This window comes from Thunnus maccoyii, chromosome 14 (genome assembly GCF_910596095.1).
Source record: "Thunnus maccoyii chromosome 14, fThuMac1.1, whole genome shotgun sequence".
NCBI classification, from domain to species: domain Eukaryota; kingdom Metazoa; phylum Chordata; class Actinopteri; order Scombriformes; family Scombridae; genus Thunnus; species Thunnus maccoyii.
In genome coordinates this window covers 13826578-13839047 of record NC_056546.1, presented here as the reverse complement: position 1 = coordinate 13839047, position 12470 = coordinate 13826578, and the positions used below count along the sequence as shown (strand labels likewise).

The window sequence follows — 12470 nt, the reverse complement described above, 5'->3', positions numbered from 1 at the left end:
AAAACTATATTTGTAGCTGTCAAATTGACATGTTATTGACCCTGTGCAGTCTATGTGAGTTTCTTAATCCAGTTGTCCCACTCTTCAGGTGAACCTGGTTTACCAGGTCTGTCTGGGCCAGCTGGAGAGAAAGGATCCAAGGGATCGATGGGTGAGTCAACGGACCCCCAGCCTCAGACTTTCCCACTAATTATGTTTTCAGTGGATTGCACTGAATTAAAGAATGAGTTCACAATTTTTCAAGTCTGTCTTAAAACAATAGTCAGGTCCCCAAATGAACATTGAATTAATTTTTCTTGCCATAATCATTCCTGTTCATACATTAATTGTGAACCTATCCTTTAAGGTGATGAGTGTGATCGTACCAAATGTTTCATCCATCTAAGAAAGTAGAATAAATACTCAATCATTCATATTATGTATTTTTAAAAATAACTTTACTTCTACACCTTTAAAAATGAGTTATAGAAGCTGTTTAAAATTAGTTAGTTAAGCAAAGTAACACACTCCATCCACCAGGAGGCAGCAGAGAGGAGTCTGCTCCCTCTACTGTTTATTTAAGGAATAACAGACCCTGAAAAGAAAAACAGACTATTGCAACAAATGTTTTTGCTTTTAGAGTGACTTATGGATTGATATTTACCAGAATATGTGTTTTTTTATTTTCCTTTTATGTCATCAGGGCTGTCTGGCCAAGATGGTGCAAAAGGCTCAAGAGGTAAATGAGTCATGACTGTCTAAGCATTACTAATATGCCTATTTAAATATTATTTTAATATGCACAAGGACATTACATCAGAGGTTGAATATATTAGGGTCAAGCTAATAGCAGAAGCTTTTATTCCTCTTGCTTTTTAGGTTAAAATAAATCAAATAAATCTTTATGATCTTAAATTACATTTTTATATTTGGCCCTCAGGTGACCAAGGGCCTGCTGGACCCCCTGGACTCAGGGGTCCTGCTGGGCCTCCTGGAGATGCTGGACTTCAAGGTAAAGTGAACTTGCTGTCGCTCTTATGAAACATATCTTTAGCGGACAATATAATGAGATATATTTATAATTCCTCACTCTCTCTAGGAGCACCTGGGCTTCAAGGACCACCAGGTACGGGTCAACACACACACAACACACATTGTAGTTTAATTATGAACTCTGTGGAGTATTTTGCTCCAGATTCTTTGCTTTAAACGCTGTCATTACATTCTCACATCTTATTTTTAGGAATACCAGGGAATCCAGGACAGCCAGGGGCCAAAGGTACAACTCCTGTCAACTCTAGTGGTTTAATGAAATCAGAAAGGCCTTCTCCAGCAGAAAACTGTCATACTTTCTAAAACCCTGCAGCTCTGTGCAATTAATTAGAAGTGTGAAATTTGTCTGTCTTATTTTAGGTGAAATGGGTCAAGCAGGAAGAATCATTAATGCAGGTAACAAAGCATGAACAACAGATTATTATTATTATTAGATTATGAGATTATTTACAAGCCATTGATTAGACTATAGTTTTGAAGATATCTGACCATTACTGTTATTTTCCAGCTGGCTCCACCTCTGTGGGTATCCCAGGACCACCTGGACCTTCTGGTCCTCCCGGCCCTGCTGGACCTCCAGGATTATCAGGTCTGATGCTCGACAGCCCAGAAAAAACCCAGCCCTTGTCCACGTCATTCTGCATGATGACTGATTGCACCATATCAGAATTAACAATGCTTATCACTGTTGAATAGGCTAACTTAAGTGTTTGTATTTCTTTATTATCTTTCTTTTTTGTACCTCCCCAGGTCCCATTGGTCCTGCTGGTCTGCCTGGCCAGCCTGGTAGGTCATTGCATTCTCCTGGACTTAAAAAAGTGTTTTACATTGGATATGTAGCCTTCAGAGTCTCATAGCTGCTGCGTTTTGTTTGTCTTCACAGGTCCTAAAGGTGACAGGGGATACAAGGGAGACCGGGGAGAAGCAGGAGTATCAGTGAGAACGTCTGAAACTATAAGCTCATCCAGATCTGAGAGTGAGTCCTCTTTTTATGAAGCCCAGACACCCTACAGTATTTAGGACTGAGAAATGTCTACAATATATCATGATCTGCTGCAGATATACATAGAATTGCCAATAAAAACAGAAATTCTGCTTTCCATTTGAACCTTAATGAGATAAGATACAATAGAGACAAACAGAAAATGAGAGAAGTGAGAAACGGTGAATTACAGGCGACAAAGGCCCTCGGCTGACTACATGGTCAGCATCTTAAAGCCCTCTACCTCCAAGACACCCCAGAAATGTTTTTTTTATTTGGTCTGTTGTTGGTCTGTTTCTTCCTTAGATCAGTTTGGTGCTGGTGGAACCTCAGTAGTATCTGGCCCACCCGGCCCACCAGGTCCACCTGGACCTCCTGGACGTCCAGGTAAGTAAGACACAATGTGCTCTGTTTTGAAATCATCAAAGTCGTTATCTTAAAGGATTTTGTGGAATTTGTCAGACACCATCTGAGAATCTCTGTTCCTGCAATGACACGTTCTTTAAAATGTGTCACTGACCATCTGAATAATTTCTTCATTAGGAGACTCAAGACAAGGACCTCCAGGACCGCCTGGTCCTCAAGGTCCTCCAGGTCAGACAGCCAAGTATTTGAGCTCATCAAATCCAGTTTCAAATTGTGATTCTGAGGTTGCTATTATAAGAAGCTTATCCATCCTTTGTATCAAACATTAATCCTCATGTCTGCCTTATAGGTTATGGAAGACCAGGACCTAAAGGAGACAAAGGAGACTCAAGCTTTGCATCCAGCTCTGGTATGATCCAAAATCTGAATTTTTGCTCTGTCAGGATGCAACAAGCAGAAACAGAGCACTTCACAGAACACACTGGAAAATGGTGACACAACTGTATTCATGTCAACACTGCTCTTCTTACAGGAACATATTATCGTGGACAACCAGGACCACCTGGGACTCCTGGGCAGAAGGGAGAAACAGGTGACCTCTTATGTCTCATTTAATATAACTTCCTCTCTGTTAGTTTACTTGTACTTTATCATGAAATTTCTGTCATTGTTTTAGGTTCTCCTGGACCAAGAGGGTACCAAGGTATCTCTCTTTCTTTAAATTATGTGTATCTTGGCGTAATTTACTATCAACTAATTGTAATCAACTATCTTTACATAACAGTACAGATAGTTGTGAGCAAATCTTGAACTGTGACATCTCATTTGTGTCTCAGGTGAACCAGGTCTGCCCGGTAACCCAGGAAGACCAGGAACCTCAGAGAGAGGTCAGTCGTTTGTCCATCGAACGAACATCCAAACACAAATCATACATAATCAGATTAGAAAGCCATACTTGTGAAATCTTGGAGGGCTGAGCATGTGTGTGGAGCATGCTAAGCGCATAGTGTGATAGATATACTGTAATTGTATATTTCTTCCTTACAGTGTCAACTTATGCTGGAGGACCCGCGATCCAAGGACCACCGGGTCCACCTGGACCTCCTGGACGTCCAGGACCACAGGGAATTAAAGGTAAAGCTAACAACAAAATGTCTGTACAGAGAGGAATCAGTGCTTTATTTTCTGTATTGTAGAGTAGATGTATCTGCCTGTGTGCATCATCTGACGATAATCCTTTTGTTGTTGTCAATCATTTCCAAGGTGACACCGGAGCTCCTGGTTTACCTGGCTCTTCACGAGGTAGAAAAAAATCATAATATCCTTACGACTCTCATCTTTTATCTTGTAAAATCACAAGAATGGTGTTAAAGTTTGAGTTCAACTATACTCTTCAGGCTCTTTACTATCTCATTTTTCCTCAGGCTCAATCTCAGTCACCTCAGGGCCTCCTGGTCCTCCAGGTCCTCCTGGCCCTCCAGGCTATCCCGGCTCCTTCTCTTCTACTGAGATGCACCAGTACATCGCCAGCTATCTAAGTAAGTGTTTTTCTGAAGTAAGATCACAAGATCACAGGCTGTCAGGAGACGAAACAGAGTTAAACATGTTTAATTTGTTCCATGCAGGTAGAAACAGACAGGCTGGCATCCCTGGACCTCCAGGTCCACCTGGGCCTCCTGGAATCCCTGGAACCTTCTCAGGCTCTATGGAGGACATCTCCGCTCGCATCATTGCATACATACAACGTAAGCCTGTGATTTTCCCCAGAATTTCTATCACTAAATGACAGTGTGAGGAGTACTTTATGTTTTAATTTTGTGTTGTGCTATTGCAGGTTCAGGCTCAGGCCTAAGCATTGGCGCTCAGGGTCCTCCAGGACCACCTGGCCCTCCTGGCCCCGGCTCTGGATCCCTGACTGTCAACGCGCTGATCACCATGCTACAGAGTACGTACATACATTTTCAGTCTGAGCCGCATCCTGTCAGACACATATAGGATCCATGCTGCACCCCACACATTTACAGAAGACCAGTGTGTCCACAAGCTCTTCAACATACACTCATCTGACAGAGTTATGCATGGAGCTAAACTATGTCTCTCTGCTTTGATCTGCTCAGGAGATGATGTGAGGAGATATGTGTTAGGACCACCAGGGCCACAAGGACCACCAGGACCACCAGGGGCATCAGGAGGAATATCTGGCACTTACAATGTACAGGAGATAGCTACGTATGTCTTCAACATCATGAATGGTAAGTACAGGTTGCAAGGAAAACATTGACCCCGGAAGTGGTGCCTGAACTTCAATCAATCAAAATGTTTTTGTTTCACAGAGAGAGGGATTGCTAGAGGTCCACCTGGACCACCAGGCCCTCCCGGACCTGCAAGTACAGGAGGCCATGGATTTACTACTGCTACGATTGACTACACTGCACTGATGAGAAGTAAGATCATTTATTAACTTTTCCCTTTGACAGACACTGACCTTATCTTACCTAAAGAGTGAAGATAAACTGTACAGGATGAACTGGATTTAGATCTGCTCGTCTTGTTGTTTTACTCAATAAATTACACAGAGCACGATCTATGTTCTCCACCACTGAGTAAAGCTGAGGAAAGGTCACTCAATCACCATCTTCCTTGCATCCTCACCCAGATTCAGACTTCCGCTCATGGCTTAACTCTGCTGTACAACATGGTCCTCCTGGTCCTCCGGGTGTTCCAGGGCTTCCTGGTCCTCCAGGCCCTCAGGGACCGCCAGGAGCCTCCACTTCCACTTCCACTGTGTACGGAGCAGGTGGTCGCGGATACAACTTGGAGGAAATTCAGCGTTACCTGCAAGGTGAGTCTGGCAAACTGGGTGAACATAATTTATTGTTTAAAGTGAGGTTGACTGACTGTTAATGTAAATTCAAAAGTTATTTATTATATAAAGTAGTTTAATTCTTCTCAGCTGTGAATGTTTTGGCAAAAAGTATGTCTAGCAATGAATAATAGTCATTATAACAACAAGATGTAAAACAATCTACCTACAACCTACCAATATTATTACACTGAATATAGTACAGTTAAAAATGTATTGATGATTACATCTTTTAGCTACTTCAAGTGAAATGATTGCACTTATACTTAGAAGAAGAAAAAAGAAGAAAAAACTTTAGACAAGACTTTAATGGTTGTCATAATTGCCTGCCTGAGAGAATATTTACTGAAAACAGAATTAAACATTTACATATGGCAAAGCAAATTAGACTTTCTTGTAAACATCAACCAAAGGCAATGTGTTTGCAGACGCATTTCCAATTATTTGTTTGCCTTGAAGTCACGACAGGAAAAAAAAAACAGAAACGCATGCAAAGTACAACAACAACAACAAAAAAAACCCAACAGAAAATCAACATGTAAATTCTTGCTTTACTGACAGAGAATTACCTAAATATGGCAGGGTTTGCCTCATTCCCTACCTGCTACAGTCTTGTGCTAACACTATAATACTTCTCAATACATGGAGTTTCCAGTTTATCGGGTCCACTAGGCTGAAAAGCGGTGTGTTGCTGCCCCCTCTGGTTGAACGTTTCAAGCCTGTTTCACTGCTGGGTGTGGTCAGAAGTGTAGCCACACCCAACAATGATGTCACAGTGTACTGACACAACCTGAAGTACACTTTTATGTCACTCCAGCAAAGTGAGAGGTTAAAACTGGAGCATTAAATGCTACCTTTGCTGTATGTTATGTAACTTTCAGTTTTTGTTGGCATATTAGAATGGTGTTGATTCAGTTATTTGTTTGACAGTGGTTGTGTGTTTCTAATAATTTCACTGCTCCTTGTTTCATACATTTGCCCTCATTGATATAAATGGGGTTGCATTAGTGATTGTCATTTTTTTTTACACTTTTTGAATTTAATATTTCTTAGGCTCTGGCTTCAGAGGTCTTCCTGGCCCTCCTGGTCCTCAAGGTCCACAGGGTCCACAGGGTCCACCAGGCAGTCACAGTGGATCGGTTTCCTTCAGTGGAAACTTCCCTCGGGAGACCATCCATGCTGAAATTCAGAACTATCTGACCAGTGAGCTCCTATCATACACAGATGATTATGAGTCTGTCTTCAAACATAACCATCCTAGCTGCTTAAATGTGCTTGTGTGGATACATTTGTGTAAAAACTAAGACAGCCATGTCAGCTCAGATGACTCAGATCTCACACATGAACCTTTTCTAACAGGTGACAACGTTCGGCGCACCATCATTGGACCTCCCGGTCCCCAAGGACCGAGAGGTCAGAAAGGAGATCGTGGAGAGCCAGGTTACGTCCAGGGCTACGTGCAGAGCCAGAGCCAGTCTCAGGGTGACTCTCGCTATGGTTCCCAGCACAGAGAGATCGACGTCAGCAAGCTCACTGAGACACTGGACTACTCCAACGTTGCCTTGAAAGTTACGGACTACATCAAGAGTGAGTAGATTGTGGCTGCCAAACATGGAGAGAATTAGTCATTTCAGGAACTAATTAAAACCTGTATTGTTATACATAAATTGGAACTAATAGACATGGAATTAAGTGAACAAGTATGACCACATGTGTGACAACAGTACTTAAGATATAATAATCTTTCTCTAGATAAAGGCCTCCTGCAGGATTATCTGGTTGAGGGTCCTTGGAGAGCAAATGTAAGAGCGATTCAAGGCCCCGCTGGTCCACCTGGCCCTCCTGGACCACCTGGCTACAGCCGCGTCATTGGGTCCTACGGCAACGTCACAGCTGACCTGATGGACTTCTTCAGAAGTAAGGACACAGATTTATTATTTTCCACGTGTTGTATCAGATTAAACTCTACAGCAATGGAAAACTATCTGGACTTATGTAAGCGTAGTTGGAAAATGTTGCTTCATTACCACTGAATCTGGGCTTTTGCTCTTTCACAGCCTATGGCACCATCCCTGGTCCTCCAGGAAATCCTGGACCAAGGGGAGAAAGAGGGTATCCAGGACCCAGAGGAGAAAAGGGTACAGCCCAGTGGAATAGATAACATTGAGAAAACTCTGTTGTATATTTGTCAGAGTAGAAAAATAGAGTGAAGTGACGGAAACAAGCAATCTGAGAGTCTTGTATGTTTACAGGTGATCCTGGACGCCAAGGTTTACCAGGACTACCAGGGTCATACACTGTACAAATTCCACACCGAGTGCAGAAGAGGGACACAGGTAAAACACTTCAAATGTTGTCAAATTGTGTAAAAATATGTAAAAGTGTCACATACATGTAACTCATCACTAAACCTTTTTTTTCCTCCACTGCAGGCAATAAAGTGGTTCGTCATCAGCTGCGTCGCCGTCAAGCTAACGGTGGCTGAAGAGCTAACATACTACTGGATCATGTCAGATTTCATTTTTACTTGTCTTTATTTCATTTTTTTTAGGTGTTCAACAGTAGTGATGCAAGTAGTAGAAAATGCTCCTTATTTTGTAGAAATTTGTAGAAAAGGACTATTTGAGGAAATAAAAAAAAAATGCATCAAACGTCTCTTAAAAACGGCTTCAGTAGAGTAATGGATTTAGTTGCGGGTGAGTGTTTTTGTGACTCAGACATTTTTGAGTTTTTGACATGTGGGTGTGTAATGTTTACTTTGCTTAGTTAGAGGCTTGCATTCAAACTTTGTGCAGGGGCAACTTTGTTTAAGAAAACATCTATTTTTAGGCGATAGCCAGCAATTGCTGATATTTTTAATTGCACTTTGCATCTTTTTCCATGGCTTGTGTGACTGGAGAGTCTGGTGTACTTTTTTTGTATTCATTGTCTTTTGAGGATTATATTGTATTGAGGACTATATAAGTGTTAAAAGCTGTTAATGTTATATCATTGTAACCATTCAATGTTTTATGAAAGACTACAATATTTTATAATACTGCCACATTATCCACATAAATCAAGCCATCTTCCAGCCTCTAAAACCCTGGAAATTATCCTTTCAAATTATAAAATGATTTATGTTTTAAAATATATAAAGTTATCATTATCTGAAGCAGACACTGTCCCACAAGTTGCAGGTAATTTGCGCAGCAGGATTGGGGCAAGGTGTGCGTGTTGCTGCATTCAGGAAAGGTTTGTTACTTGTTACTTGAAAGGTTTGTTGGTAAAAAAATAAATAAATCAGGTTGTTTTCAAGGTTGTGAGACAGGGACTCAGATAATCACTAAGAAATGACTGATTGGATTGTATATTTTTGTATGAGAGCGCACTGAAATTCATATATTTTCTTTATACCTTTAAGTGTTGGAAAGATTTAATTATAAATTGTTCCCAGATTATGTTTTACGTCAATGAATTTATTGACATTTGATCAATATATTTGAAAGACACACAAATAAATCTATTTTTGGACTTGTGAGTCTTGATATTTGTATGACTCAATTGATATTAAAATGATTTCACTCCAGGTTTGGTCCAAATAAACAGTCATTATTTTATTTACAACAAAAATGTCCATTTATAAAGACACTAAATACATTTGATCTGACATCAAAAATGCATATACTAAGAATATTCATTGTGATAGAATGACGACTGTCAACACATCAAAATGCTGTAACTTAACAAAATAAAAAAATATTTGAAATCTATGGGCCGTATGGTGTCATTCACAAGACACAGCCTCAAATAACCCCAATAAAAATCCAGCATTCATGACAAAACACTATGTTAATGTTAATGTCAGCATATAGAGAACTGATAACATGCACTGATGATATAGTGGCAAAATAAACCAATCAGGTATCTTTCTCTTGAAATGGGTCTCTTTTTGTGAGCCATCAATACTCGTAAAATACAGCGAGGAACATCTCACATGATGAAATTCATACAGTTAAGGAGTTACAGATACAGCATTTTACCTTTCATACAACACTGGTCTCAAAAAGAACAAAAGCTCATCATAAAGAGCGATTACAGCATCAATATATCAGGAATACATGTTTAGAAAACTAGCTGTGGTCATAAAATAAGGGCATATTTGGAAAAAAAAAAAAAAGGTAAAATCATAAGTAAAAAAGAAAAGCAGGCAAAAACAATTCAGTCAGTTTGGAGTTCGAATAGGCTTGGGTGAGACAAAGGTGACTCTGTCAAAAACACATGACAGTTTACTACTGCATATCTTTTTTAGCTCATGTGGCAAAACAGTGCAAATCAACAGCTTTACATTCCTTTAGTATGCATTTGTGTTCATACTTCACACAAAAAAAGCATTCGCTCATGAGAACACGTCTCAGAATAACTCCCAAAAAAGGACAAGTGATTTTTTAATATACTTATATGAGTATTTCATCATTCTCCAGGAAGTAACAGGCCACCTCTGTGTTTAACTAAACAGGGGAATGTGTGTTTTGGAGTACAGCAATGAAATGAAATTATGTACGAAAGCAATAGGTATATTTTTGTTCATTCGACTCTAAAAGACTAAAATAATCATGTTAAGCACAGTATCTGATTGGACTTCATATGTAGCTACGCACATGTAACATTTTACTCAGCGCATGATTCACAACACAGTACATTCCACTTGCTTTTAAATCACAGCCTTATGATCCCAACACGCTGCTGTTTTTGACTCCCATTACGACATTACACACTGGGCACATAAGACTACACAGCCATAACAAAGCCTTACAACTACAGACTTTTTCTGACTCATCTCCCCTGAACCAGCTCTATCTTACATGCAGCAAAACAGACAGAGTTGGCTTAATCACCAGCTTATGAAATGATTCAAATTATCTCTCAACACCTTGTGATTATGGATGAAAACGATATCCAGGTATTTAAGTGCAAAACATTCAGGGGGCCCTGTATTTACCGCAAGCTGTAATAAAGACATGGAAGGGCCCTAAATGCAGAAACAAAACAAAAAAAAGGAACATATGAGGCACTGGAGATCATTCATACTGTAGCAGGCTGTGCTTACAATGCTTCTGATAAGCATGATTGGCCTTAGCTACCTACTGCAGACTTTTAACTTTTTGAACATGCTCATAAAAGTGCATATTGTCCAGTTGGACATTTCCCAACGAGCAGAGAAGAGTTGATTAAGTGAGGGAACGGTGTTTAGGCACGTCATGCTCACTAAAGGTGGAATCAAAGCAGTGGAGACATTTTCATGTTTATCAGTAACGGTCAGAGAAATGATGCAAACTCCACCAGGAAGAGTCTGTGAGCGCAGCCAAGTTTGATTCGAGGCTATGAACCGGAGTTGTGCAGGTTCGGGATGGGGTAAAATTTGGATACTCGACTCTGGGTGGTGGGGTTAAGGCATTCGGATTCACCGCTCATCTTGAAGAAGACCTCCTGCTCCTGGAGTTTCCGTGTGAACTCATCCTCCAACGCCTGCAGGGGGCAGCAGACACAAACAACTGAGTCAACCACTGAGGATTTTATATCATGAATATGAAAAAAATGATCAAGGCAGCTAAGTGACAAGGCTCAACTGTGAAATTCATACAACAAATTAATAAGCACTCTGCATGAGTTTGATGCAAGACAAAGTACGTCTGAAGAGAGAATTTGTGGGAGTTATACATTTTTTAGACAGAGAGTTAAAAAATATTTAATATACCTTCTTCCTGGGTCTGAGCTTCTCTCTCCACTCCTTTATCTCCTGGCTGTGCTCCTCATCCAGCTCCTTCAGCTTTTGGGTCTCATGTTCAATCAGCAGGTGGCATTTCTCATTCTGAAAGGAAATTTGGGTGAACAAATCATCTCTGGATTAATAAATAACACCTCCAGTCCTCTGTACTTACTCATCTGCACTGGAATTAACTTCTGTTTCTTTGCTCTTATCTTTAGTTTAGATTGTTAGTTTAGATTTAGTTTCACCTTCTTTTGTTATCTTGAGATCAAAAAGTCCTTTAATATTATATTATTTATATTTCTTCTGGATGCTGATCCTTCTATAGTCACACCTCTGATTAAAATCTTGTTATTAAAAGTTCTCCTGTTACATTCATTCTGAGTCAGTGTGGACAAGAAAGCTAGCTGAATGCCTATAATGTGAGCAGTTATGGCCTCACCTGTAGCTGCTGCAGCTCTCTGATGTTTGAGTCACACTGCAGCTGCAGATCCCTCATCTGGTTCTCATGCTTCTGGTGTTGATGGAGCCTCTCGTTCTTCTGCCTCTTTTCTTCCTGAGAAGCAAACTGGAACACACAGACAATACAAAACAGACACCTGTAATTATCTTTGTTCACAAATTCGAACCCATTAACACTGTACCAAACAGTGCTATAAAACATATGGTCTGCTTGTGCTACAGGCAATACTAGCAAACAAAAGAAGAGATTCAGCAGAAAAAAAAGTGCTTCTTGCTGCAGTGAATTTATAAGATATTTCAATATTTCCTCCAAAACTGGGAGGATGATGGAGCCAGTGAAGCTTGTGAAATGTTTACTGGAAAGTTGCTGGTCTGAGATCCAGACCGGCTGGGAAACTTAAGTGTACTGTGTTTGTGTTGGGCAGATCCCAGGCGTGATTGTATGCCAGTGACACAGTGTTGCTATAAAAAGTACATGCATGTTCAGTCACTTTTGCTTAAATGTAACAACTAGTAAATCTAAAACAGCTGTAGCATGAATCCACAGTGTCGGTACCTGTTTTATCCGTTCTCTCTCCTGTTCTGGAGTCACGCTGGCAGTGGCAGTGATGCGGAGGCTCTTCTTGAACATGGCCATGCGGGTCTTGGCCTCGCTGCGCTGGATCTTGGGCAGACGAACCCTCTCTTGGTTCTGTTTGTTCTTCATCTCCTCAATCAGCCGCTGGTTGTAGCGCTGCATCTGCTCCATCTCCTGTTAAACACACACACACACACACACAAACACACATAGAGAAATGGTCACATATGAACACACCTCATGCATTTTAATAAAGCTGCACATTTCTCCATGTCTCTTACTTTCTCATGCCTCTTCAGCAACTGGTGTCTCTGTAGGAAGTACTGGTCTTTCAGCTGCTGCTTCAGCTGCTGGTGCTTCTCCTGCAGGTGGCGCTCCTCCAACTCCCACATAGCTGCCTCTCGAGCTGCAAAACACACATGCACACACACACACAGAC

General features: G+C 40.7%; 2 protein-coding genes across 3 annotated transcripts in view; one reads left to right on the top strand and one right to left on the bottom strand.

Moving 5' to 3' along the window:
• The window catches only part of LOC121912195 (collagen alpha-1(XVII) chain-like), a 25559-nt gene extending 16564 nt beyond the window's left edge, over positions 1-8995 (top strand). Inside the window, exons 28-56 of the mRNA XM_042434329.1 lie at positions 89-151; positions 683-718; positions 920-991; positions 1079-1105; positions 1223-1258; positions 1393-1428; positions 1541-1621; positions 1783-1818; positions 1916-2008; positions 2321-2401; positions 2558-2608; positions 2730-2789; positions 2913-2972; positions 3057-3083; positions 3217-3267; positions 3428-3514; positions 3644-3682; positions 3805-3918; positions 4006-4125; positions 4215-4325; positions 4498-4632; positions 4714-4824; positions 5037-5222; positions 6297-6446; positions 6603-6830; positions 6996-7160; positions 7301-7381; positions 7496-7579; positions 7676-8995. Coding sequence (XP_042290263.1) covers positions 89-151; positions 683-718; positions 920-991; positions 1079-1105; positions 1223-1258; positions 1393-1428; positions 1541-1621; positions 1783-1818; positions 1916-2008; positions 2321-2401; positions 2558-2608; positions 2730-2789; positions 2913-2972; positions 3057-3083; positions 3217-3267; positions 3428-3514; positions 3644-3682; positions 3805-3918; positions 4006-4125; positions 4215-4325; positions 4498-4632; positions 4714-4824; positions 5037-5222; positions 6297-6446; positions 6603-6830; positions 6996-7160; positions 7301-7381; positions 7496-7579; positions 7676-7728 — 2474 coding nt within the window. The 3' untranslated portion in view covers positions 7729-8995. The remainder of the gene's footprint in view (positions 1-88; positions 152-682; positions 719-919; positions 992-1078; positions 1106-1222; positions 1259-1392; positions 1429-1540; positions 1622-1782; positions 1819-1915; positions 2009-2320; positions 2402-2557; positions 2609-2729; positions 2790-2912; positions 2973-3056; positions 3084-3216; positions 3268-3427; positions 3515-3643; positions 3683-3804; positions 3919-4005; positions 4126-4214; positions 4326-4497; positions 4633-4713; positions 4825-5036; positions 5223-6296; positions 6447-6602; positions 6831-6995; positions 7161-7300; positions 7382-7495; positions 7580-7675) is intronic.
• Positions 8819-12470, bottom strand: part of slka (STE20-like kinase a) — a 23680-nt gene continuing 20028 nt past the window's right edge. For both annotated transcript variants that reach the window (XM_042434327.1, XM_042434328.1), the window contains 5 exons: positions 12313-12437; positions 12011-12205; positions 11435-11560; positions 10981-11094; positions 8819-10751 (listed from right to left, as the gene is read on the bottom strand). In XM_042434327.1, the coding sequence (XP_042290261.1) occupies positions 10605-10751; positions 10981-11094; positions 11435-11560; positions 12011-12205; positions 12313-12437 (707 nt within the window). In that variant the 3' untranslated portion in view covers positions 8819-10604. The remainder of the gene's footprint in view (positions 10752-10980; positions 11095-11434; positions 11561-12010; positions 12206-12312; positions 12438-12470) is intronic.